The sequence below is a fragment of the Pelodiscus sinensis genome, chromosome 6, assembly GCF_052426305.1.
Source record: "Pelodiscus sinensis isolate ZL-2025 chromosome 6, ASM5242630v1, whole genome shotgun sequence".
Lineage (NCBI taxonomy): Eukaryota > Metazoa > Chordata > Testudines > Trionychidae > Pelodiscus > Pelodiscus sinensis.
This window is the reverse complement of record NC_143057.1, coordinates 72235108-72261394: the sequence shown is the minus strand read 5'-3', so window position 1 is coordinate 72261394 and position 26287 is coordinate 72235108. Positions and strand designations below refer to the sequence as shown.

Sequence of the window (26287 nt, the reverse complement as noted above, 5' to 3'; positions counted from 1 at the left end):
AATTTCTTGCCATTGAGATTTACAATTTCCCAATTTAAGTGGCTGGAAAACAGAATTAATACTTAGCAAGAGTGCCAAGAGGACAGGGCTAATGAGTGAGGGTTGGACAAATTACTTCACAGTGCTATTTAGTATAGTTAACAGAATTAGTGGTATTTAAGCAGTTTAGTACTACAGAGGTAACTGATGGTCTGTGATTGCTCACTTAATCTTGTATAACAGAATATTGCTTTAAAGAAACCTTTCAAGTGTTCCTTGAAAAACTAAATCAATAATTGAGGAAACTGCATTAATGATAGGTCTGACAGAAGCAAGCTACACTACACGAGGAGCACTGTAAATATGTAGATATCCACTTTATATGCACAGATATCCGCAGATCATTTTTGCAGTTGTAGATGTGGATACCAATTTTGTATCTGTGCCTACATGTTTTACTTATATGAACTATGTAAGGTAACAAATTAAATGAAGTACATGACAGAAAGTAATGGTCGTAAACCATACTTCTGATGATGGGGGGGGAGGGAGGGAGGGAGGGAGGGAGGAAGGAAGGAAGGAAGGAAATAACACTCCAAACAATATTATCTTTTCCAGCAGTGAAGCAACTCAGGATTATAGTCTGATGGAGAATAGAATACCTATTAAAATTTGAGACTATTCACACAAGTGAAAAAAAGAAAATATCAAACAACAACAGTGTGGCTCTCTCTCTCTCTCCCCCCCCCCCCCCACCCCCTCTGTCTAGTAACTGGACCACATAGACGAAGCTCAATTTATGAGTATAGTACTGGCTCTGAGATACCAGAACTGGATTTTCTGGTCCACACAGCAGAGGCTCATGATTTAGATCTGACAGCCCAAGTTCAATCCCTCCTACTACTGAACAAAGTATGGAAGATGTGTTACGTATCTAGGTTTTTGAAGGTTTGAAAGCTTTTCTGCCTTGGCTTTCATTGAAAACAAAATTTCCTTTGGCATATTCTGGCTATCCAGAGATTATAACAAAATAATAATAATCCTGGACTTAGAATTTTTGTTGTGAAATTAACATTAAAAGCTCTCAACTTTAGGGGAATCAAAATAATCAATAGTATCTGATCATTTAATTACAAACTGTACTACAACTTCATACACACAAGAGGGCAGAATTAAGATTACACAGGCTTTCTTTGATCTGGCATTTCCTAACATCTGAGTCCTTGAGTTAAACATAAAACTGAAAAATATTCAATAGATTGACTGCAACCAGAAACTAACATTTTAATGCAATTTGTTTATATGAGATAACATATCAACATGGTGACTTTCTCAATACTGTACTGAACAAAATGATTGCAACTTTATTTTAATAAAAGGTAAACTAACCATTTCTAGGGGGGGTTGATGTTAAAATACATCAATTCAACAGACTGCCTCTAAATTTAGTGGTAAATGCTGGTAGAACAGCTGTGCATAATGAAGAGACCTGAGTTCTTATTACAAGAAAAATAAAGAATAATTTGCATAAGAAAAGATAAGACAAATCAGTAACTAACCTCGAGGTGTTTTTTTTCTTGCTGATAGAGTTCCACAAGTTTCCTACATATTTCACACCATTTCTGCTTGTCAGTACTAAAAGAAGAAAGGAAAAAAACAAAAAAGGTCATGTCTGTTTTCTAACAAGTATGGAGAAATGTATTCTTCAAGAGACACTGCCAACTTAAAATCTAGCCAAAGTTTTTTTTTTCCTTATTCAAATGAGAGTTAGAAGTTGCTGCAGATTCTCTCTGTCTCTCCAAGTCCCAATACAATTGTTGTGAAGTTTTTTAGAATGCTTTTTTCCTAGCAGTTGCTGTATGAAAAACCTACACAGATGACATACAGTCAGATTATCCTAGTTGCTATCAAATGCACAAAGAAAACAAACTGAAACAAAAGTATTTTCTGCTAATCTTTCAAGTATAGGTATCTTAGATGTTATTTGTAACAAAAGTAATTAAAAATGTTTGAAAAGATGGGGGATTTAAAAGTTAACAATGTCCATTAGCAAAAATCAAAATACAAAAACAAAGCAAAAAACACTATACTCAATTGTGGAAACTGGTCACATACAACCAGAGCTAACTTTCTTTAGAACAATAACTGCAATGAAAAATGAAATTCCATATAATCAGGAAAATTGTGAATAGACACGAGATTTATGTTAACCATCAACAGAGCTAAAGTATTTATGAAGTTCAACCATCTATGCAATACACTAAGCCAATGGATACAGTCATGACAAAACGATACAAAGAGCTTTGATAATATTTATTCCAAAATATTTTTCTGATAAAAATACAATGGGAAAGTGATCATTTATCTCTACCTCAAGTTTACACAATAGAAAATCACTAGGGATGACAAGGCCTAACCTATACAATATGAGTATTAGAATTAATTACTCTAACACAGTGTTTCTCAACCTTTTTTTTTTTTATAAAGTACCCCTTTTCACACACAAAAAAAAAATTAGAAGTATACCCCCAGTACCTACAGTTTCCAGACAATTTTTTTCTACCATTGCAATACATTTGTTTAAACAACTTAATCGTAGCTGGGCAGGCGATGAAATTTTTGGGTGTAAAAAGTACAAAAAATAATAAAGTGCTGTAAAAATTAATATAAAAATTCAGTTTTCTCCAACTTTCAGTTGTATTGAAGTACCTTCCCCCCCCCCCCCCCCGACTTCTCTTGAGTACTTCTAGAGGTACTCGTACCACTGGTTGAGAAATACTGCTCTAACACATTATCATGTGTATGAGACACAGCATTAAAATCGGAGCACCTGGCACTGGACACTGTTGGAAGACAGGATACTGGGCTAGGTGGACCTTTTGTCTGACTCAATACGGCCATTCCTATATTCCTATGACTTTTTCCAGTGCAACTGAAATTATAAGATAACACATTGCAGTTTCATAATTTAATCTTAAAATATTCTTTACCTTTCATAGAGTTCCAAGAGCTTTTGGTAAACATTGGACAAGTTTTCTTTAACACCTGTTTGGTTAGATTTTTCATACAAATTTGCTAATCCCTAAACAGAAGTAAAATGTATGTTAGATTTCACATATGATATTTTCAAAATCATTTTAAGACATGCAGGCTTGGCTGTGCCTAGAAGGAATCCAGTGCCTACAGTGGGACTCTCTACAGGTGCCAGGAACTCTCAGCTCATACCTCAAAGCAGGATCAGAATATAATGTTATGCTGAGAGATACTGGTGATTGCTTAAATCAGAAAAGTATTTGAGATTTGGTGTGAATGAATTCTTCAATTAACAAAACTGTCAGGATATGTTAATCACAAAGTCTCCATCAAAGACAAAAAAGAGTTCTCAGACTTTCAGGGCAAAGTTGCTTAGCACTATGTTTTATGAAGGGTGAGAAATGCAGAATATGTAGAGTAGAGACAGTCAGCCTGAGAAAAGCAGATGAAAGCAGTAATTGCCCCAGAAAGAAACTAGGGATGTTAGCAGCTAGCTGGATAACCGTCTAACTGATAAGATATTGTTTATAGGTCCCAGTTAACCACAACAACCTCCCCTACCCTGTGTGCTGTTCATTTAAAACTTGGACTGGCAATCTGGCTCAGTCCCAGCCTGTTGGTCCAAGTTTTAAATGAACAGCATGCAGGGGAGTTATCTGCATCTCAGTGCTGCTGCCTCCGATACAGAGGCAGCAAAGCAGGGTAGCAGGCAGGAGCTGGCCCGTGCAGGGAACTGGTTTGAAAACTGGCTCCCACCTGCCACCCCATGCTACTGCCTTTATATCAGAAGCAGCAGTGTAGGGTGGCAGGGGGCTCTCTGGGGGTGGGGCTGGAAGCATACTGGCTGCTGGCCCTACTACCGGGAGCCACTGAATAATCATGTAACCACCAAGAATTATTGCAGTTACATGATTACTAAATTCAACAAAACCTACAAGAAACCTGAAGAGAGGTTTTTGGATCAGGGTGCAAGCTGATAAGCGCGCAGTTGGCGCTTTGAGCAAAAGAACTGCTTCCTGCTATCTAATTTCTTCCATGTTCACAGTCACTTTCTTGGTAAATAAACAAAACTGCATTAGAGAAATTCCTATCACCAATTTCTCCTAACTGGCACATCCCTTGGACACCAAACTTTGAATAATTGCTGGGGTCAAAAAGGGATATCATGAATATGGATGTACTTCTTCACACAATGCATGCACATCCTCTGGAACTAGTTGCCAAGGATGCTGTGAAAGCCAAAAATATAACTGGGTTCAAAACAGACCATAGTGAATAGGTTAATCAATGGCTATTAGCCAAGATGGCCACAACCCCATGCTTCAGGAGCCTCAAGCCACTGACAGCAAAAAGCTGGATCTGCATAACATTGGATGGATAACTCAATAATTGTTGTGTTCTGTTCATATCTTCTGAAGCATCTAGCACTAGTCACCGTCAAAAGACAGGCTACTGGGCTAGACAGACTACAGGTTTGACACAATATGGCCCTTCCTATGTTCTTATACTGTATGCAATTTACATCAGAACAAAAGCTCACACCCGCGCGTCCAGACTATTGCGCTGAGCAGACAAACAGCTGATCAGCTGTTTGTCGGCTCAGCGCGGCAGCCATGTAAATTTAAATGAAGCGGCGATTATTTAAATCGCCGCTTCATTTTCCTATGTCTGGTAGCCTAATCTACATGCCTCTGGCGACAGAAGCATGTAGTCTAGACGTACCCGAGGTGAAGTAGCAGGAACAGAGTACAAATCAGCCAGTTTACTGCACTCCGAAAGTGATGGGAAGGAGGGGAATAAGTGACAAAGTGCACTCGGGGGAGGAGGCACAGAAGAGGCCAGGGGTGGAGCAGGGGTGGGGCCTGCACGGAGAGGTAAGTTGAGTACACCTGAAAAAATGAGAAGTGACACACATTTAAAAAGCAAGGGAATGTGTGAGGTGCATGCTGGTCACAGTTAATGCACGTGCCCGATTTCAATCCTGCAGCCCACTGAAATGAAGGAGGGCCACTCCTGCGGCCCACTCACTAGCCTTGGCTGCCCATTGCTGCAGTAGCTCATTTATTAGTAATGGTAAAATGGAACTAGAGTCAAATACATACCTGCCATGCCAATAGCTGTCCAGGTTCAAGTTCAGCAGCTTTTTTGTAAGCACTTTGGGCCTGATCAGGCTGCTCTAACTCTGCAGCTGCCAGGCCAATAAACACCCAGGCATTGTAGTTATTTTTCTCGTGTTTCAGCACTGCCTAAAAATATAAAAGTTAAAATGAATTTGTACTAAATGTGTGTTATAGACTCAACTACTGAGTTCAATTAATCATTTTTCTTACTTTCTTGAAGAAAAGCTCCTGAAAATACTAGCCTGGTACACATGAATTTTATTTATTAGATATCTATTTAACAAGATGTTGCTTTCTGCATAGTGATAACATAAATTAGAGCATTAATAAAAGGTTCATGTTCTAATTGGTATCTTTCCCTAGCAAGAAGAAACTGCATCTGAATAATCCTAGTGATACAGGATCACTCTAAATTCTGTGGTAAAAATAGACTTTTGTCATAGTCACCTGAGGATTGCTGCCCTCTTCTTTGGATTTAAGCATATGCGGAAGAAATCTGATCACCATTTCTGGACACACTAATATGGGCAACTACTAAAATCAACATCACACCAAACCACAATATCTATTGTCTAGCAATAAGATTCAGTGTGTGAACTGAAAGGGTGGCCTTTTTCTGACTCTGGTAAACTTCATCTTTACTCAAGAAAGGAAGGATTCTTCCACAAAGACTTTATTGATTATCCCAAAGCAAATTATTCACTGTGAACACTGCTAAAATGAGCGTGTACATTACTGAGTACGTAAAATGAGTATGTACATTACTACAGGAAGTGTAGAGTATGGATCTAGTGCACAGGAAATAGATAGGAATTTGTACATAGATGCACAATTTTTATACAAATGGAAGAATTAATTACCTTGCAATGTTTTAAGGCTTCTTTGTATTCTTTATTTCTTATTGCATCTCTGGCACTTTTTAATGCTGCCTTCACCTCCTTATTTGACATTATTACTCTGTAAGTCAAAAGACAGAAAATTAAACTTAAAGAAAAGACATTTATATCAAATATTGTACAATGCATTCTGCTTATATTGCATTGTAATATGCCAAGAAAACATTTGAGCAAATGTATATTTGCTGCTCTACAAGTGTAAGGCAAAATCCCTACTCCAAGTAGCTATCAAATCAGTATAGACAGAAAAGCAGTGCACATATATATAAACATATATGTGATAGTATACCTTTGAATCCCAATCCCATGCATCATTTTTAGTATGTTAATAGTCCCACTGAAATTACTGAGAATAATCATGTACTCAAATTTATACGCATCCTTAAATGCTGTGCTGGATCTAAGCCAGGCCATCACTTTGAAATACTAAAAGCTACTTCTCATCCCAGAGATGATTTTTTTTTCTTGACAATTGGGGCACATTATACGGTTTCAATAATATGTAGGTTTACATGTTTCTGTCATTCATATTTGAAAGTTTTCTTCAACACCTTTTAGCCATAACATTCTACCAATATCAACAAGCAACTTGAAATTCCACTTCCAAAGTAATGCTAATAAGGGGAAAAAATCACTTCATAAGTTTGGAAGAGTTTGTGCAGAAATGAAGGAAATATTCAGGTTTGTTTTTGTAAGAAAATGTAAACAATTAAAGTTAGCAACATACTTTGAAGTTTACACATGGTATCATTTAGAGCACATACATATATATTTCAATATACATCAATCTGATGCACACATTATATACTCACACTGTAACACCTGCTTTAGAAAGTGTATGTGGTTCAAATGCAATGATCATTATTGCCAGGATGGGGAATGTGATTGGAAGGAGATATCTAGTGCAAGAGGAACTAGCTCTGAATGAGTAGAAAAAGAAACAGTGTACTGGATCACTATGTAGTTTGGCGGTTAAGTTACTCCCTGGGATATGGAGGAACCAAGTTTAAGTCCCCGTTGCTGAGCAGAGATTTTAAAATGGGTCTCCCAACATCCCAAATCAGTATTCTAACATAAGAACGGCCATACTGAGTAAGACCAACGGTCCATCTAGCCCAGTATCCTGTCTGCCGACAGTGGCCAATATCAGATGCCCCAGAGGAAGGGAACACCACAGGTAATCCTCACATGATCCCTCCCCTATCACCCATTTCCACACAGAGCCTAGGGACACCATTCTGACCCATCCTAGCTAATAGCCATTGATGGACATAACCTCCATGAATCTATCTAGCTCTTTTTTAAACCCCGTTAATGTCCTAGCCTTCATCACATCCTCTGGGAAAGGAGTTCCACAGGTTGACTGTGTGCTGAGTGAAGAAAAACTTCATCTTGTTTGGTTTGAACCTGCTACCTATTAATTTCATTTGGTGACCCTTAGTTCTTATATTGTGGAAATAAGTAAAGAACTTTTCCTTATTCACTTTTTACACATCAGTCATGATTTTATAGACCTCTATCATATCCCCCCTTAGTCTCCGCTTATCTAAACTGAAAAATCCCAGTCTTTTTAATCTCTCTTCATATGGGACCCATTCCAAACCCCTAATCAATTTTGTTGCCCTTTTCTGAACCTTTTCCAATGCCAATACAGTAAAAGTCCAGTGGTCCGGCATCCAGTGGTCCGGCACTCCTGATGGTCCGGCACCATCTGGAACCCAAAAGTGCTCCAGGCAGCCGGACAATTGGAGCTGCTCTGTCCCCGGCTTCCCCCATTCAGCCGCTGCTGAAACTGACCAGTGGCTAACTTGGGGAAGTCTGGGGCAGAGCAGCTGGGGTGCTGCCGGGTTGGTCCCGCAGAGCCAAGGGGCGCATCCCCCTGTGGCCAGACAGACTAACCCCATATTATCCATCTTATTTGCCTCTCTAAAGCACAGGGCAGAGAAGGAGCAATAATATCAGCATAGTCTATGCTGGCTCATCTGATCCTGAGAAGCTGAAACACAGATATGTGGATAGAGAGCAGTTAAGTCAATAAGCTGGCCTCGAGGCTGCGGCTGGCACCTATGTTGATTCGAACACACACACAGTCCCTGGGAGGGGAATTTCCCACTGAGAAAACAATGTCCTGTACTTCCAATTTAATCATCTCAAATCTCTCTTACAAGTGTAAATTAAGTTCACAACTCCCTTGTAAGAACTGGTCTCACAGCAGACAGACCAGCATCAATTGGCATTACAGATAAGAAAGAGAAATACGTGACCCCATGAGTATAAAAGATGGGCCCAGCACACACTCACTTTGAGTGTCATTCTACCCTCTACCTGCTGGTCGGGTTAGGTGTTTGACCTCCCGAGGTTCTATGGGGACGCCCACCTCGTATTTTCGTCTTAACTAGGAATTGAGGGACCGGCCCTGGCCTGACATGCTGGAGTCGAGAGGCACAGAAGGGGGTAAAAATGGTACCTGGATGTGGTCCTCTGTCTTAAGTGTACACATAGAAAGAGTAAGCTGTTACTTGGTACCATTATTTCTATTTTTCTATCTTTATCTTCTTTGTAACCATTTTTAAGACCTATATTTTGCTAATAGTTAAGAAATAGAACAATAGCCATTGCAACCATATGATTTATAAGCTTCCTCAATAAACCTGTAACTGTTTAAGCTTTAACCTGACTCCTTCAGTTGCTGTAACAGAACCAAGCACAATTTAAAAGAACTTCAGCCGGTCTAAAGGGACAGTTATAGGAAGAGCTTGGGCTTTTGGATCTGTGTCACTCCCAGGTGACAGGATCCACTGGGGCATCTTTCAGTCTTTCTCCAAGGCTGCCCGCTGCGAAGGAATTATGAATTCTAGCAGCTGAAATCTAAGATGTAATAAGCTCTTCCTATATAACGGGGCGTCTGTTGGCCTGCTGGCCACCCTCTGCGATGGGACCCAGGTCCTAGCAGTAAAGGCACGGACGTTAAACCTTTTCTCGGAAACATACACACACACACTGCCCTGACCGTCGGCTGACACCCCCCCCCCCCACTCCACCCCAGATCTCTCGCAGCCCCCCCTTCCGATAGTCCAACATATTTTATAATCCGGCACCCCCTGGGTCCTAAAGGTGCCAGATTATTAGAATTTGACTGTATATTGTTTTTGAGATGAGGCGACCACATCTGTAGGCAGTATTCAAGATGTGGCAGAACAATGATTTTATAAAGAGGCAATATGATATTTTCTGTCTTCTTCTCTATCTCTTTTTAATGATTCCTAACATCCTGTTTGCTTTTTTGACTGCTGCTGCATACTGTGTGGATGTCTTCAGAGAACTATCCACAATGACTCCAAGATCTCGCTCTTGAGTAGTTGTAGCCATATTAGTCCCCACCATATTATATGTATAGCTGGGATTATTTTTTCCAATGTGCATTTCTTTACATTTATCAACATTAAATTTCATTTGCCATTTTGTTGCCCAATCACTTAGTTTGGTGAGATCTTTTTGAAGCTCTTCACAGTCTGCTTTGGTCTTAACTATCTTGAGCAGTTTGGTATCAGCTGCAAATTTTGCCACCTCACTGTTTACCCCTTTTCTTATCCTGATCACGGTCTACTGATATAATGGTGTCTCTTCAGTTTTTCATGAAAAAGATGCCTAATGTGACCTTCGGTGCCTCACTCAGGAGAGGATCCTGGCTCAAATCTGTAACTCCCTGTAGAGAGAGGCCCTCTCTCTCTCCAGCCTTGAGACACTCTGGCACCTAACTCTGAAAGATAAGCTTAGACTCCACACCTTCCTTGGCATTGCCTACTGCTGGGTTGGACAGCACCCTGTTTGACTTGCTGTTTTTTTGTAAATTATTTTCTTTGGAGCCTAACTCACCCTGCGCATTGTATATGGAGACTGGGCACCTAACTCAGGGTTTAACAATCCCACTGGGCTGCAAGATGCCTAAATATCAGGAGTTAAAACACTCAATACAAAGATGTGTGTCTGGCAGAAGGGTGGGCAACTCAACTAGGGTTATCATATGTGAACTTTCAAAAAAGAGGACACTCCTGAGAGGGAGTGCATCTATATCAGTATCACCAACTCACATTGTATTAATGTGTTATACAGTATATATGTTAATGCAACATGAAGTGGGTAGATACTGATACACTCCCTCTCAGGAGTGTCCTCTTTTATGAAAGTTCAAATGCGGTAACCCTAAACTCTATATATTCAGGACTGTAGGGCAGCAAAAAAGGAGAATGCAGACATCCCTGCTTGGGCTGTTAACCCAGCAAGCTGGGAGGGTCTCCGAGCTCTCCAGGCACATCCGCACTGTAGCATCAGCCCAGCAAGGCTGTAGATCTGGGCTCTCGCCCTACTCCTGTGTGTGTGTGGGGGGGGGGGGGGTGAAGATCTAATCCCTCCTCTGTGGATCAAGACCCTCCAGCCCCCCATCCTACTCCCTGGGGTGTTTCTCCTTCCTTGCCCCGAGCCGGGACTTCTGTGCCTCCGCCAGGCCGGCCAGTAACTTGCTAGTTAGCGCACAGGGCCTCACTAGCAGCTGTCGCCCACGGGGGGGGGCAGGGGCCCTCCGCCTCCCACCCAGCAGCGCGCGCCAGCTCCTCGCCCCGCCGCCCCCTCCGCACACCGAGCCCGCCCGCCCAGGCTTAGCAGCGGAGCGCTGGGCCGCCCGGCCAGCCGAGGCCAAGCAAAGGCCCTTTGGAGCCGCTAGCAGCACCGCCCCCTGCGCCCGCACTCGCGACCACTGGGCGCTTCACCTGCCTCCGCCTCCTGCCTCAGTTAACAGCCGCCAACTCCCCGCACCCCGGCTCGGCCGCGCAGGCGCACTGACTCGGTTACTACCCTTCTCGCGTCTGGGCCATTGAGGCCACGCAGCGGGGCCCCACCATCTTACCGTCCTCCCGCTCCTGGGGCAAGATGGGAGTCGTAGTCCAGCCCCTCTACTCGCCCCGCCCCCGGCCACCTGGCCTCCGAGGCATCATGGGAGATGTGGTTCGTCGTGGCCCGCTCCCGCGAGGCCTCATGGGCGCTGTAGTTTGTTCTGCTCGCGGGGCGGGGCTGCCACGGGACTCAGCCCAGCCCTCCCTCTATGGATGCAGCCTGCGGCGGCCTGTGGGACGCGGGTATCCCGCGCGCGAGGTGCGGATGCGGGGGCGGTGCGGAGAAGGGGCCCGGGGGCTCGCGGCCCTGGCGCTGCTGCTGCTGCTGCTGGCGGCTTCCAGCCGCTGGGAAGGGGCGCAGGCGGGTCCCGTGGCCCGGGGACGCTTCACCGCTGGCCGCCGCCAGGGGGCGCTCAATGTGGTGCTGGTGATGTGCGATGCCTTTGTAAGTATCCCCCAGTGCTCCCCGCGTCTCCGCTCACGTGTGAGGCAGGTTCCACCAAACACTCGCCCTGTGCCGCCTGTGGGCGGGGTGCGAGGAGCTTGGGGTGTCACCTGCACCTCAGAGGTACTTGTGCAACATGAGCTGCGGGTGCCTGGGTGTTAAATCGCATTGATCTGATGTTGAGATGGCGTTTCACAGGCTCTGAAAACCGTGTTGGGAGCTGTTAATGGGCCATAGTCAGGGCTTGCCAGACTACCTTGCCCAAGCAAGCACCACAGTCCCAGAAAAAAGAGGGTACCCCTGTGAGCCTTCCAGCTGCATCATCACTGCAAAACTATCCAATAGGAGACACGTTCACTTTTTGGCGTGCCCCACCATTGCCCAGAAGCTCAAATGAGGATCCTTATTGTGAATGCTGCAATACAAACATAACGGCTACATCTACACTGGCCCCTTTTCCGGAAGGGGCATGTAAATTTCACCAGTCGTCGTAGGGAAATCCGCGGGGGATTTAAATATCCCCCGCGGCATTTAAATAAAAATGTCCGCCGCTTTTTTCCGGCTTTTAAAAAAGCCGGAAAAGAGCGTCTAGACTGGCCCCGATCCTCCGGAAAAAGTGCCCTTTTCCGGAGGCTCTTATTCTTACTTTGAATAAGTAAGAATTACTTTGAAGTAAGAATAAGACCCTCCGGAAAAGGGCACTTTGCCCGGAGGATCGGGGCCAGTCTAGACGCTCTTTTCCGGCCTTTTTAAAAGCCGGAAAAAAGCGGCGGACATTTTTATTTAAATGCCGCGGGGGATATTTAAATCCCCCGCGGATTTCCCTACGACGACTGGTGAAATTTACATGCCCCTTCCGGAAAAGGTGCCAGTGTAGACGTAGCCGCTATGTGCACAAAGAGAGGGGTTTAATTCAGTTGAAGTTTGGGGCTTGGGGGGGGGTTGAGTAGGGGAGAAAGTAGGTTTGGTTTTAAGATATAAACCAATATTATTGATAAAAGTTGTTAAATAGATTAATAAAGCAAAAGGCCATTTAAACTGCAGAATACTGTTGTGGGCACCATTGCAAGTTGCAGTGAAAGTGGGGAAGCTGCAAGTGGAACTGCTACTACTCTTCCCGTGACTTGGATGGGCTGATATGAGGCATGGGTGAAGGTTATGGCCATGCATGCATGCAGACAGCAGCGGATTTAGGGCAGGGCGAGCGGGGCGACTGCCCCGAGCCCCACGCTTCCTGAGGCCCCGCGCATGCGCCGTGTCAAAGGAGGGGCCCCGCGAAATTTCGGTGCCCTGGGTACCGCGGCACTCTCATCTGCCCCTGCATGCAGACATACTGAAACACCCTCCAATGCACTGGCCTTACTCTCATAGGAAAGGAGGAAAAGCCAGTGTTTTGTTTCTTCATCATGATTTGTTCCAGAAACTCTAATGAACATGTCAGGATAGGCCACAAGAAACGAACCAATCCGTGCAATAATCAGAGCATAGACTATCAAGAATTTTAACAATCAAAACCAAGACCTTAACTGAATTTGGCAGTGGAAATGCATCACTTTAGCATACAAAGCTTTAAGACTATTAAGTGTTTCTCACTCTGTTAATTAGTGCTTTGGCTAGTCCATGTGGGACCAAGTGGCCTTCACTTTCCTTACTTATGGCCTTCACTTTCCTTCTTGGGTACAGTAAGCAATACTGCTGTGGACAAATTCAATGCATTTTACCAATCAAGTAGCAGTGAAGATGCAAGACCGAGTGTATTCTTGATGACTAGAGGCAAGGTTTATTTTTCCTCTTAAAAGAAATGTTAGAAGTTTGGGCAGAATTTGAAATGTTTTTCCTAATAATGAAACTTTTTTTTTAACCCTGGCTTAGTTGTAGCCAGCTTTCTTCATTCAGGTCCTTGTCTGATTTAGGCACCAGGCAAGAGGGGGGGATGATGCTTTCTACATTAGATGTGAAAGAGTTGTAGAACTGCGTATCATCTGCATATTCAAGTACTGAATTTCAGAGTATCTCACATTCTCCCTTTGGAGGTTAGTATACTGCCGCTCCCCGAGTTACGACCACCTCCACTTACGACCATCCACACTTATGACCAAAGCGGTCATAAATGCGGATCCAAGTTATGAACGGCAGTCCGTTCTTATGAACAGCGTGGTCGCCATGTAACTCTATGGGATCCAAGTTACGAACACTTCGAGTTATGGACCAAGTGTTGGTCCGTAACTTGATCGTAATTCAGGGAGCGGCTGTATATGTTGAAATAAGATGGGAATACGATTGATCCATTTAGTTCTCCTTAGATGAGTGCAGTAAAGAGGGAGGAGCAGCTGCCTATCATGATTCAACTATATCTGGGAAGAAAGATTGAAGGCAGCACCGACTGACTCCAACCACCTGTACCAGATCCAAAAAGGCAACTCTCAGAAACCTGTTGGAGAACATTTTAACTTGCCGGAGTACTCATTAATGGATCTCAAAGTTACCGTGTTATGTCAGACCAATTCCACAAGCCAAATACACAGAGAAGCCTTGGAACTTAACTCCATTTGCAGGTTTGGGACCCATCACAAAGGTACGAATAAAGACATTACCTGGCTAGCACACTACATTCCACATCCTAATGACTTAAAAAACACCAACCAATGGGTATTTAAGAACAATTTGCATCTTCTCTATCAGCTTCATGTGGCATGAATACTCTCATTGCTTTCCCCCTTTTTCCTTCCCCCGCCCCCCATCCCCTATTTATTTTGCAACTGGACCTTTATTAATTCCATTTATCTGAAGAAGTGGGTTGTGCCCACAAAAGCTCACGAAACCATCTACATATTTTGTTAGACTTTAAGGTGCTGCAAGATTATTAGCTGTTTTTTAAGTTTTTCCAGTTAAAGACTAACACAGCTACCCCTCTGAAGCTTCAGATCTCTTAAGGAACTCAGTACTGTCAAATGATGTTGACAGATTGAACAGCTGAGATGACTGCCCACTATTTGTGGCAAAAGCGGTGAGGAGTCCTGTGGCACCTTATAAACTAACCAAAGTGTTGGAGCATAAGCTTTCGTGGGCAAAGACCCACTTCGTCAGATGCATACACGAAGTGGATCTTTGCCCATGAAAGCTTATACTCCCAACACTTTGGTTAGTCTATAACGTGCAACAGGACTCCTCACCGCTTTTGCAGATTCAGACTAACACGACTACCCCTCTGATATTTGTGGCAAGAGATCATTTACCAGTTAGGGATGTCAGCTAAGGATGTGAACAACTAGTCGACTATCTGATAAGCAAAAGCTTATCAGATAGTCGATGGTCAAGTTGACTAGTTGCTTCCCCCACTTGCTGCGTCTATCAGAAAGAGGCAGCAAGGGAGTTGGGGTGGAGGGAGTACTTAAAAGTGGCAGTGCTGCATAGAGCCTAGGGTCAGACCCTGGGCTCCATGCAGCACTGCCGCTTTGAAACACTATGTGCAGCCTGGGGCCAGCTGGGGTGTCCCCAGGTTGCATGCAGTGTTTCAAAGCAGTAGTGCTGCATGGAGCCTGGGATTAACTGGACACTGGGCTCCCCATGGCATTTCAGAGTGGCAGTGCTGTGTAGAGACTGGGGCCAGAGGGGGAGTCCCCAGCTGACTCCGGGCTCCACACAGTGCTGCCACTTTGAAATGCCGTGAGGAGCATGAGGCCAGTGGTAGACTGCCCTGCTGGCCCTGTGCTCCCCGCAGCACTTTTGCCTTTGAAGTGTAGCAACCACCCTAGGGCTTTTGCTACATTTCAAAGGTGGAGGTGCCCTACTGACTAATTGAATAGTCAATGCAAATTGCATCAACTATTCAATTAGTCAGTTATTCGAAATTTAACATCCCTAATGTCAACGTGTAGCCGACTATGTGATTAACCGATAAGCCTAGGCTTATCGGTTAATCTTGTTGACTACATGCCTTTTCCTGAACCTGCCTTGCTGCCTCCGTACAAGATGAAGCAGCCTCTGTCTATGGGGAGCTTGGATCCCCTATATATAGGGGCTGCTGCTAGACCAGTCTCTGTCCGTGGCCAGCCCAGGCGGCTACAGACAGAGGCTGCTTCACAGCACCCTCCCTTTCCTTTCACCCCCATAACAGTCTCTGCAGGGAGCTCAGACCACCTCCTCCCCTCCCCGCGCAGACCAGTTCCCACCTGGCACCCTGTGTTGCCGCCTCTGATACAGAGAAAGCAGCATGGGATGGCAGGGGGCTCGTCAGGAGTGGGGCCAGACTGCGCTGGTTTCCAACCCCACCCCCAGGGACTATAGAATAGTTTAGTAAGCAATAAGAATTCATGTGGTCACTTGACTATTTAGTTAAAATATTTTTACCCTGCCTCTCTATTCAAAATATTTGAGGCAGCTTACAAAATATTTAAAAGACACACACACACACACACACTATAGAACCCCGAATGGGGGGACATAAAACCTGTTAAAACATCTCAAGACACACACCTAAACACCAATAAACACACAAGTGAAAAGGGTGGCTTTGGCTTGCCACCGAAACAGTGCCAACATTGGTGCCAGACGAATGTCCCAGGGGAGAGAATTCCATAGCCTAGAGGCAAAGGTTGAGAAGGCTCTGCTCTGCATCGATGTCAACCTTATCTCCGTAAGTGTAGGAACACAGAGCAGAGCTAACTTCAATCCCCAGAAGGGCTTGTGTGGGAGAAGATGGTCCTTCAAATACCCCAGTCCCAATCCATTTAGAGCTTTATAAGTCATAACCAAGACCTTGAATTGTGCCTGGATACATACTGGAAGCCAGTGCAGCTGCTGGAGCACTGGCATAATGTGCTCGGTATAACAAGTATAAGTTAAAACTTGAGTAGCTACATTCTGAACCAGTTGAAGTTTCCAAAGACTCCTGAAGGCAGCCACACATAGAGGCTATGTCTACACTGGCCCCTTTTCCGAAAGGGGCATGCTAATTTTAAACTTCGTAATAGGGAAATCCGCGGGGGATTTAAATATCCCCCGCGGGATTTAAATAAAGATGTCCGCCGCTTTTTTCCGGTTTGTAGAAAAGCCGGAAAAGAGCGTCTAGACTGGCCCGATCCTCCGGAATAAAGCCCTATTCTGGAGGATCTCTTATTCCTACTTCGAAGTAGGAATAAGAGATCCTCCGGAATAGGGCTTTATTCTACAAACCGGAAAAAAGCGGCGGACATCTTTATTTAAATCCCGCGGGGGATATTTAAATCCCCCGCGGATTTCCCTATTACGAAGTTTAAAATTAGCATGCCCCTTTCGGAAAAGGGGTCAGTGTAGACGTAGCTAGAGTGTATAATCCAATTGGGATGTGACAAGAGCATAAATCACCATTCAGTTCAACATCCTCATTATCAGTGTGACTGAAAGTGTTTCTATGCCATTTTATAATCTGAAACATGTTTTGAGATGAAGGGTGGTATAATTGATAGAGATAGCTCCAATGTTGTTGAAGATGGCTTCTTAGTCATCTTGCCAAAGATGAAGATTAGACAGCTGGGTGAAATCATGTTTGAGTTTTCCAGAATAATTCATTTTTGGAAAGTGCCAGATTTAATAACCCTTTATTAGTGCTGACTATTATCCTCCTATGTAGTTGCCTAAGGATTTTATTCTTTGCAATTTATAAATTCAGAACTAAGTACTACTCTTGGATAACCAGAATCTGGATGAAGTATGTTTCAGTAATTCCTAGAATGGTTAATTTGTCATATACTGGGGCTTTGGTTCATTTTCATAATATTTTCTTTCTGATTATTAAAGGAAATGTTACCATTATCAGTTTTAATGGTAACTATTTTCTCTTTGATTGCAGGATGGAAGGTTGACATTTTATCCAGGAAATCAGACTGTAATCTTGCCTTTTATAAATCTCATGAAAAAATATGGCACTGTTTTTCTCAATGCCTATACCAATTCTCCAATATGTTGTCCTTCTCGTGCAGGTAAGACCATATTAAAAATGGCCAATTAGTAAATGAAGTAGTAAGTGTGGCTGTCAGAAGTCCTGACAGGTCTCTTGCTCTGTTGAACGATGCTAACTGTTCAGCTGTGTGCATGTGCTCCTCTTGTGTGCTGTGTTGACTTTGCACAAGTAGTCAATGCAGTAGACTCTGAAAGAGCCCATAAGGATCGAAGGCACCAGGCCAGGTTTACTGTCATAAAAAGTACAGTAATAGTTGTCAGTAGACTCTACCGAACCTCTAGGCATATGTACCCCTGACAATGGACCGGGTCAGTCAGCGAGAGGGATCACGGCCCCCTATGCTTGACAAAGATAATCCTTACAAGATGCAACTTTATACACAGGTACAAACAAATTACAATCACTGCTGGCATGTCAAGTTGCCACCCTCTAATGTTACTTAGATACCACCCATTACCATGCACTTGGTGGTTCGATTAAAACATCTGTCATGCAGCATTATCTCCCATAATTGTAAACAAACTTGTTTGTCGGAGTGTGTGGCTACACAGCACCCTTAAATTCGAAATAAGATACGCAAATTGCGTATTTTATTTCGATTCTATTTCGAATTAGCTTATTTTGAAATTTGGCATATCTACACAGCACTAAATTTTGAAATAATGCACTATTTTGAAACATCCCTTAACCCTCATGGAACCTTCAAATAACCTTCGAAATAACAGGCAGTTTGTTAAGACGCAGGTATCCTGAAATAGTTATTCTGTATAGACATACCCAGAGTGAATGGATAACCAAGAAGTAGGACTGAGTGGACATGTAGGCTCTAAAATTTTCCATTGTTTTGTTTTTGAGTTCAGCTATATTTTGTTCCTAAGTCTAAATTTGTAAGTTGTACTTTCCTGATAAAGAAGTTGTATTGCAGTACTTATATGAGGTGAATTGAAAAACTACAATTTCTTTTGTTTCTTTTTGGTACAATGCAAATATTTGTAATAAAAAAAATAAAGTGAGCACTGTCTATTTTGTGTTCTGTGTTGTAATTGAAACCAATGTCTTTAAAAAGTAGAAATCATACAAAAGTATTTAAATAGGTGGTATTCTGTTATTGTTTCACAGCACAATTAATCATCCTTAATTTTTAATTGCTTGACAGCCCTAATTATTATTTTATAAATGCATTGACAGGCATTTGTTTCTGACTTGCTTTTTTGCAGCTATGTGGAGTGGCCTTTTTACTCATTTAACAGAATCTTGGAATAACTTCAAAGGTTTAGATCCAAATTATACAACCTGGATAGACCTGATGCAGAAGCATGGCTACCACACTCAGAAATATGGGAAACTAGATTATACTTCGGGACATCACTCAATGAGGTAGGCAAAGGATTGATTCCTCTCTGGCACAGCATTTATAAATGTGATTAAATGTGAATAGATTATAGATTGACCATGGCTTATAGAAATTTTTCTAAATAAATTCTTTTAGAAATGTAGGGAGGCTCTGGTCCTGCAAAATGTTAGGCATCGGAATACAGTTACTTCCATGAAAAGTCACATTGACTCAAGCAGGGTACAAAGACACCAAATGCATGACACAAGTACAAATGATTATGCTTAAGAAACTTATATATCTCTGATTTTTCCCATGTGGATACAGTCAGGATAAAACTAAATTTTTAATAATATTTTTAAAGCAGCTTCCTAACAAGGTTGCAGGGTAGCTAGCCCAAAGTAATTTGATTTCATTAGGATTCTCACCAAATTTATCCACATATCCTGAATTTTGCTGCATTTTGTGCAATGAATGTATTCATTTTAGTTGGCAAACACAACTATCTTTCAAGTTTGTATGTAGGTCAATTTCATTTTGTTATGGTAAATTAGAATAAAATACATTTTGTAGTACAGAGTACTAAATACGATTTTCATGCTTTACTTGGGAAACCAGGGCTTTAAGATGATGAAGGCAGAATCCATCTCCATTAAATTCTGTCTGAATTGTTTACAAGAAGGATGACTCATTAAAATGTTTAGCCTTTTGTGTGACTCAGTTAAAAGTCATTATTTTTTTTCATGTAACAAACCAAAGATATTTTAAATGCCAACACATAAAACAACTCAAAAAATTACTATATGTTCCCAACACATGGATTTCTTTATCATATATTCAAATAAATTAATAAAAAATTAAAGGGCAAAAGGGGAGAAAGATCTGGAGAGGTGAAGGCATAGAAAGGAAGGAATGTCTTATTTTCAGGCATCCTGTAGGGACTTTTAGTTCACCAGTTCTAGCAAGTTGTCTCAAATGACTCAGCTTTTTCTAGGGCTTGCCATCTATTGTATGTGATGCTGTGATTGGGGTGGTGGATGGGACTAGGCTCAAAATTGCTGTGTTAAAGGCCTCAGAGTCCTGCCACATGTGTTCCAGGAAAAGAGCAGGAAAAGAATCCTCTAAGCATCTGAGAATGGCTGCAGCAAGAGGATAAAGGAGCAGCCAGTCCGGGCCCAGAAGAGCCAAATAAAAAGAGCTGCAGAACCTAGAGACAATCAATGCCTTGCTGGAGCCAGAGGAGTGTAGATCAGGGCTACTCAACACGTGGCCCGTAGGCCGCATGTGGCCCACAGCCCATTTTTTTGCGGCCCGCAGTGCAGTTTGGGTTTATGCAGGGATCAACACGCAGCCCGAGGGTGGGATCCATTGAACATGGCCTCCACTGGGAACATGGTCTACAATGGTCAGGCATATCCCAGATGGGTTGAGCATTGAAAGACGCAAGTGGACAGGCTGGCTGGAACAGACAGATACAGGGTGTTGGCGTTTCTAGCCTCCAGGGAGGACGTGCTGGGGCATTGAGCGAAGTGCTTTGTATTCACGCCCATCGGTGTGAAAGAAGCTATTTGCATATATTTGCATGTATATGCAACCACACTTAAGTTGTGGCCCTCAGCATGTGCTGTGAGTATCATTGTGGTCCCTGGGGCTTCCAAAGTTGAGTAGCCTGGGCATAGATGATGATTCTGGTGAGCTAAAGAGAACTGCAGCACCATGGACAGCTCAGTTCTGACAAAGACCTCAGGGAGCAGACGAGCTTCTGGTGGCTGGCTGGCTGCTGGGCCTGAATATTAAAAAGCCCTGGGGTAAGGAGGAAGCATTCATGAAGGCAACAGGACATGATGGCACATAGGTGCTATTCTTAAGGATCAGGAATAGTGGGCAAGCCCCATGTATCCCTCCCTATAGACCACTAGGAAGTGCCCTTCAATTGGACAGCAATAAACTCCAAAGGGGGATCTGAATTGTTAAGAGGCCCAGTTGGAGAGCTGAGGCCAGAAAAGATGGGAGAATAAAGTTTTGAAGGAGGAAGTTCTGGGGGTATGGCTCAATACCACGGGTAGGACTCACCTCACCAGAAGGGATGTTTGTGAGAGGTGGATGCCATACCACTACAGATGCTTTTCTTTGCAATTAGGTCTGCCAGTCCATTAAACTTGCCTTTCTGGTTGAGGGAAAAAATGCGGAGAAAGGGACAGATTTTTTTTTCATTGAAACAAAAGTTCACCCCTCACAATCAGTACAACTCTATATACCATTCCTTTTGGTATAGTGATACCCAGCAAATAGAGGCTATTTGACCCAGTATAAAGCTGTCAGCTTTAAGTTCAAGTGACAATTCTAGGATCACATGTATTCTGGTTTTAATACTATCCTAGAAGATAGAAACAATAGGTCATCATCAAAACATATGCACGCTGGCTCCTTTACCACACCCCACCCCATCTCAATATTGATCACTGAGGGTAGCTTTAACTTTGTGAAGTGTTTGGGTCAACCAATGCACCCTACACATTTGTTGTTGTTGTTGTTGCTGTTGCTGTTGAAGGAAACTTAATTGGAGGTCCAAGGTAGCTTTTTTTGCGTCACTACATTAATATCTCTTTAGTGGGTCATTAGGAATTCATCTAGTGTAGCTTCCAGTCTGGAAAAATAGTATAATTCTCTACAAAATTTGACAAATTCTGGCATTTCAGACAATGCAAGTTCATCTGGGCTGAACTGTGAGGTGAACAGGTGACAAATTTGATTATGTTGCCATACAGCAATGCTTGACATTATATTATAGTTGGAGAGAAATTAAAGATGTGATCTGGTCCTCTGATGTTAATTGAAATATAGGTAGTATGCAGCATTCCATCCACATTATCGTCTACCACATCCAGTTTCTAGCATGGGATTTCCCCAGTTTGGATCCTCTACATGAGATGAAAGGTGAGATTTGCATTGGTGTGCTCCGTTGGCCCATATGTCCTTTCATAGTTTTTGTTTGTAGTCATACAGCAGCCATGCTGATGTTTATAATCCTGTTGTGTTGAAGGCTGACTAGCCTAAACTGTTGCATGCTCAGTCTGTGAAAGGGAAGTGGGTGGGGGGGGGGAAGGAAGAGGGAATTTTAGTCAAATTACGTGAAGACAGGTGCATCAGCCTCAAAGGAGGCTGTCTGTTCATCAACTTCACTAGAATTTGATCATTTAAATCATTTTTGCCCAGCATAAAGGGGTCTGAGACTGAGATACTATGATTGAAATCACTTCAGCAGATTGTATTGCTTCCTAGGTAGACAGTCCAGAAGCTGTTTCTCTATAGGCTGTCTGGAGTCTTTACTAGGCCTTGCCTCAAAGCCTGCATGAACCTAAATATCTGAAATGTATTTGGGGTGGAAGCAGAACAGGAAGATTTTGCTAGCGTTGAGGTGTTTTAAATTTCCCCATGTCCAGGGAATTTTTCAAGATGGTAATGTATTTCCCAATACTCTCACTAAAAATATAAGGGGTGTTACTCACCTTGTGCAGTAACGGGTGTTTTTTGAGATGTGTCCTCTATGTGTGCCCCACTCTTGGTGCTCCTACATTTCTAATTTTCTGTGAAGAAAGGTTTTAAATGAAAACAAGCCATAAAAAGAGCTCTCTTCCCTATCTGAAATGAGTAATCAGATGTGGAAAGGAGACTTTGGTAATTAATACTTAGCATTTACACAACCATTTTCAGCTTTAACGTGCCTTGTTGACATTAACTTACTAATCCTGATCTGAAATAGGTAACTATGTCCCCATTTTACAGATGAAGGAACACAGCTTTTTCAAAGTTCAGGCTGTGCATTGAAAAGAAGTATCCTGAAGAAGGAATCTAAAGCAAAATCTTATGATGTCAGTGAAAACTTTCTTTCATAAGATCTTTAGTTAACTGAGTCTATAATACATTGTATGTAAACTTATTTTACAAAAGCATGTCTCTCTCTTTGTGATACTTTACATAACTTGTCATCTGAATTATGCATAGATGTGCCCTACTGTATCTTCAGGTTCTATCATTACAGAACCTCTGACGAATTTGCCTTTCTTTTTGGTAAGATTTATGGACAGCATATGTAACAATAATCTGCTTGTAAAAGGAATAAAAACCAACACTTTTTTTTCATTTTTGCTTCTTAATACTGGTTTATGTGTGTGATTGAAATTTTCACTGTGCCATGTTAAGACCTATAAAACCAACTGTAAATGAAGAAAATCATTTATGTATCTTTGTGGTTTTTTTAGGTTAAAGAGGTACATCACTAACTTGTTGAATACAGTGTTTATTCATACTCTTAAAAAAGCATGGCTGATCTTAACTGTATACAAATGCACTTTCATAGACTCTTACTTTGAGAAAGCAATGGGTCAAAGTTTGTGCATGATAATGCAAGAAAGAAATTATTATGTGGATGATTCATTCTTTTGCAGAAGTGTCTAGAATACAGTTATTTAAGGCAAGTGCAAATTGCTTTGAAAGATAAGATTTTTCTGCATTGCATAAAGCGACTCAAGCCCAGATTCTGCTTCTCATCTGTTCCTGTTGTGTTACTCTTGTGTACAGGCATACCCACCTATTATGCAAATAGAATTGCCGACTCTAAATCCAACTCCTTGCTCCCTCCTTTCCAGCATAATGGACTCATAAAAGAATGTTGCAAAGCAGGGTAGTTTCAGGGTTGCTCTAATTTACACTACTTCATGGCAGAGGTTAAACTATTTCCTAGCTTCCCCACAAGATTAGTGGAGTACAGAAGAGGATATGGTGAAGAAAACTTGGTCAGACCAAGATTTTGCTCCAGATTTAACATTGAGTCCCTGACCTTGCCCTCAGAGCTTCAGGAAGATTGGGGTCTCATTGCAAAAGTTTGAGTACAGAAGGATGTAAAAATTAATAAAATAGGTGATTCACTATTACAAGTGATCCTTTAAACTGCTATGGGGCCAGATTAAGGCAATTAGGGCCCCATAACCCAACCCACCTTTTCCCTCCACACACACACATAGCAGCAGGGAATCACCTTTCCATTATTGAGATTGTGGTTTGGAGCTTCCTGAATATCAGAGGATAATTGGCTAGAGGCCTCCTCCCTTGGGAAGAGCATGGTCAGGGAAGGACATGAATACTTACCTTAGCAACCAAAGTACATCTGTCTCAATGGTTGGATGAGCAGGCACACTGTATTTTCCTCTTTCTGCCATGCAGTCTTGTGCTGTTGTGTTATTCTGGTGAAACGCCCCAAGGCAATAGGTCTTGGCATTGATATCCTATATTTACCCATAAGGAAATTCATAGCTCTGAGATAGGGTGTCAGCAGATTTAGGCAGGTGTTACTACATTGGTTACATTCAGGTCACATAGTCAAACTTTTTTTTTCTTTTGGTAGCCATTAGGCTTAGTAACTTACTACTTTATGAAAATAGTCTGGTATACTCAGATGGCTCCTATAGTGCTTATGCCTCAGTCCACTTATTTGAAATTCCTTCTTCTTTAGGGGAAAGAAATGTGTGTTAAATTGCTGCAGTAGAGCTATTTTAGTATAATCCTTTCAAGTTCTGTTTTGAAAGGTAAAATTTTATTTTCCAAATTTGATTCCTGTTGTATGGGCACAACTGAGAAAAGCTTGAATCACGGTTTTACTAGATAGCTGGATAAAGTTTGGATAACTGAGAAATTCTATATGGTGGAAAAAATTATGGAGCAAAAACATTAATTTGTTGCTTTTGTTAGTTTATGCTTGGCACATAATTCTTCGTGAAAATGCATTGTTCCTTGTTCTATGCAGCTAAATAATACTTAGGTTTGTCTAGAACAGGTAAGAAATAAGAAGCAAACATATTTAAGTTTAATAAGAAAAAGAAAGCAAGCAAAACTGATATGCAGGGGGATTATTAATAATGTATATATTATCATATTATGTATCATACATTTATAAGATTGTTTAGTCATCCAAAGCTGATTTTTCAGGAGCTTGGGGTTGATTCAGTAGTAATATAAAATATTATACAGTCAATGGTTGTGCACTGACAAAACTTGAGGAACGTAGTGGTGAATCAAGCTCAGTAATTTTAGTCAGTGTTTATCTTTGCAGTTGATGCCCTAAACGTGCTATGTTGAAAGCCTTTTTCAAGTTACCGATCCTTCTCAAATTTCTATTTAGTGGGAGTTGAGGGAGATCAGCACTTCACAGGATCAGGCCCTTACTGTTGCTCAAACAAAAGTGGGTGAAGGTTGAGAATGAATGAAAATAAATACATGGTGAGTCAGCCTTTTTCTGGTGTATACATAATTGGAACTTTAAAATTGAATACATTTTTCTCTAATTGAAAAAATAAAATGGATATTATATTTGTTAGAGAAAAATGTGTATCTCGTTCTAATTACATCTATGCAGACATTTTAAAAGTCTAACTAGCCAATTAAATCATCTATAAATAGTGTGGAATAGATATAAGGAAGGTTACTGTTGCATGTTGAGTTAATTAGTGCAGTCCTGTTGCTTTGGTTTCCTGGTAAAGAGAAGACTTGCAAAGAAAAAAAGAGCTGTGCTCTCAGTATGAGGTGTATGACACTTAGGCTCAATAGAGATATGGATATTTTAAAAATATAGATTTGACCCATATAACATGCAGCTGCTTCTGTTCTGAACCACAGAGGAAGAGTTTGTCCTAAACATATCTAGGTTTGGCAGAATTTTATTTTTTTTCTATAATTTTTATAGATAATATCAAATGTTTATTTTTAAATATATTTTCAATATCTAGCTATTTCATTTTTCACAGTTGTGAGAAATGTATTGCCAAAATAGTACAGTTGAGATTCAAAAAGTTAAAGCTTTGTAACTGTTAAAACAGAAATGATCAACATCACATGTCAAAATATACAAAGTAAATATCCTTAAATCAAACTCTGAGTTGTCAAGCACCATTTTTTTGTACTTTGCCTAGTTGTATATGTTGATTACCATCAATGGAAGTATTTGTGAGTGGTTTGTGTATATATGGTGAAGTTGGTGTTTACCAACATTTACCAATTAAAAATCTAATTTTTCCAAGCCTACATATATCTATTACCTGATACCTATGCGACAAAATCTATGGACAGTTAGTTCACCTAATACTTTTTTTTTTTAATTAACTTAATATGTCCTACAAAACTGATGCCCATGTGGACATTGTTAAGATAAATAATCATTGCAAATGCTACATTTCCATTTCTTATATATTATTATATACTACTATATTAAATGGTTTACTATGAATGCATCAGAGCATGATCCTGGCAGCTATCATGCATTTGTCACTGCTGCATGATTAATCAGATTTGAGGAAGATGGCTAATGGAAGGAGATCCAAATAAAAGGCCAGCTCTTCAACATGGATAACTTAGCATAGCTCCCTTGAAATTAACAAGTGAGAGCACAGATGCACATATATATTATGAATAGGAGAGGCAGACCCCACAGAGAATAGGTAGATGATATAGTAGATTGGTGTGGAGCTAGTCTACAGAAACTAAGCCACTCTGCACTGAACAGGGAAAGGTGGAAGAAAATAGTGAGGGAGGCTTCGGACACCAACGGGGGTTGAGCCCATGGTTGTTGATGATGATGATGATTGATGATGATGATGAA

At 41.7% G+C, this 26287-nt stretch overlaps 2 protein-coding genes and 1 long non-coding RNA gene across 6 annotated transcripts in view; 1 reads left to right on the top strand and 2 right to left on the bottom strand.

The window, feature by feature from the left end:
- The window catches only part of SKIC3 (SKI3 subunit of superkiller complex), an 88247-nt gene extending 77188 nt beyond the window's left edge, over positions 1-11059 (bottom strand). Inside the window, exons 1-5 of one of the 3 annotated variants that reach the window (XM_075932110.2) lie at positions 10932-11059; positions 5993-6089; positions 5115-5258; positions 2970-3061; positions 1539-1614 (exon numbers count right to left, since the gene is read on the bottom strand). In XM_075932110.2, coding sequence (XP_075788225.2) covers positions 1539-1614; positions 2970-3061; positions 5115-5258; positions 5993-6082 — 402 coding nt within the window. In that variant the 5' untranslated portion in view covers positions 6083-6089; positions 10932-11059. Of the gene's footprint in view, positions 1-1538; positions 1615-2969; positions 3062-5114; positions 5259-5992; positions 6090-10794 lie in introns of all 3 variants that reach the window. The other 2 variants (XM_075932108.2, XM_075932111.2) reach the window with 2 other exon arrangements.
- Positions 11060-26287, top strand: part of ARSK (arylsulfatase family member K) — a 31522-nt gene continuing 16294 nt past the window's right edge. Inside the window, exons 1-3 of one of the 2 annotated variants that reach the window (XM_075932115.2) lie at positions 11060-11362; positions 17193-17322; positions 18521-18680. In XM_075932115.2, the coding sequence (XP_075788230.2) occupies positions 11060-11362; positions 17193-17322; positions 18521-18680 (593 nt within the window). The remainder of the gene's footprint in view (positions 11363-17192; positions 17323-18520; positions 18681-26287) is intronic. The other variant, XM_075932116.2, reaches the window with a different exon arrangement.
- Positions 22146-26287, bottom strand: part of LOC149524168 (uncharacterized) — a 46273-nt gene continuing 42131 nt past the window's right edge. The window contains exon 3 of the long non-coding RNA XR_016349901.1: positions 22146-22223. This is a non-coding gene — a long non-coding RNA (uncharacterized LOC149524168). The remainder of the gene's footprint in view (positions 22224-26287) is intronic.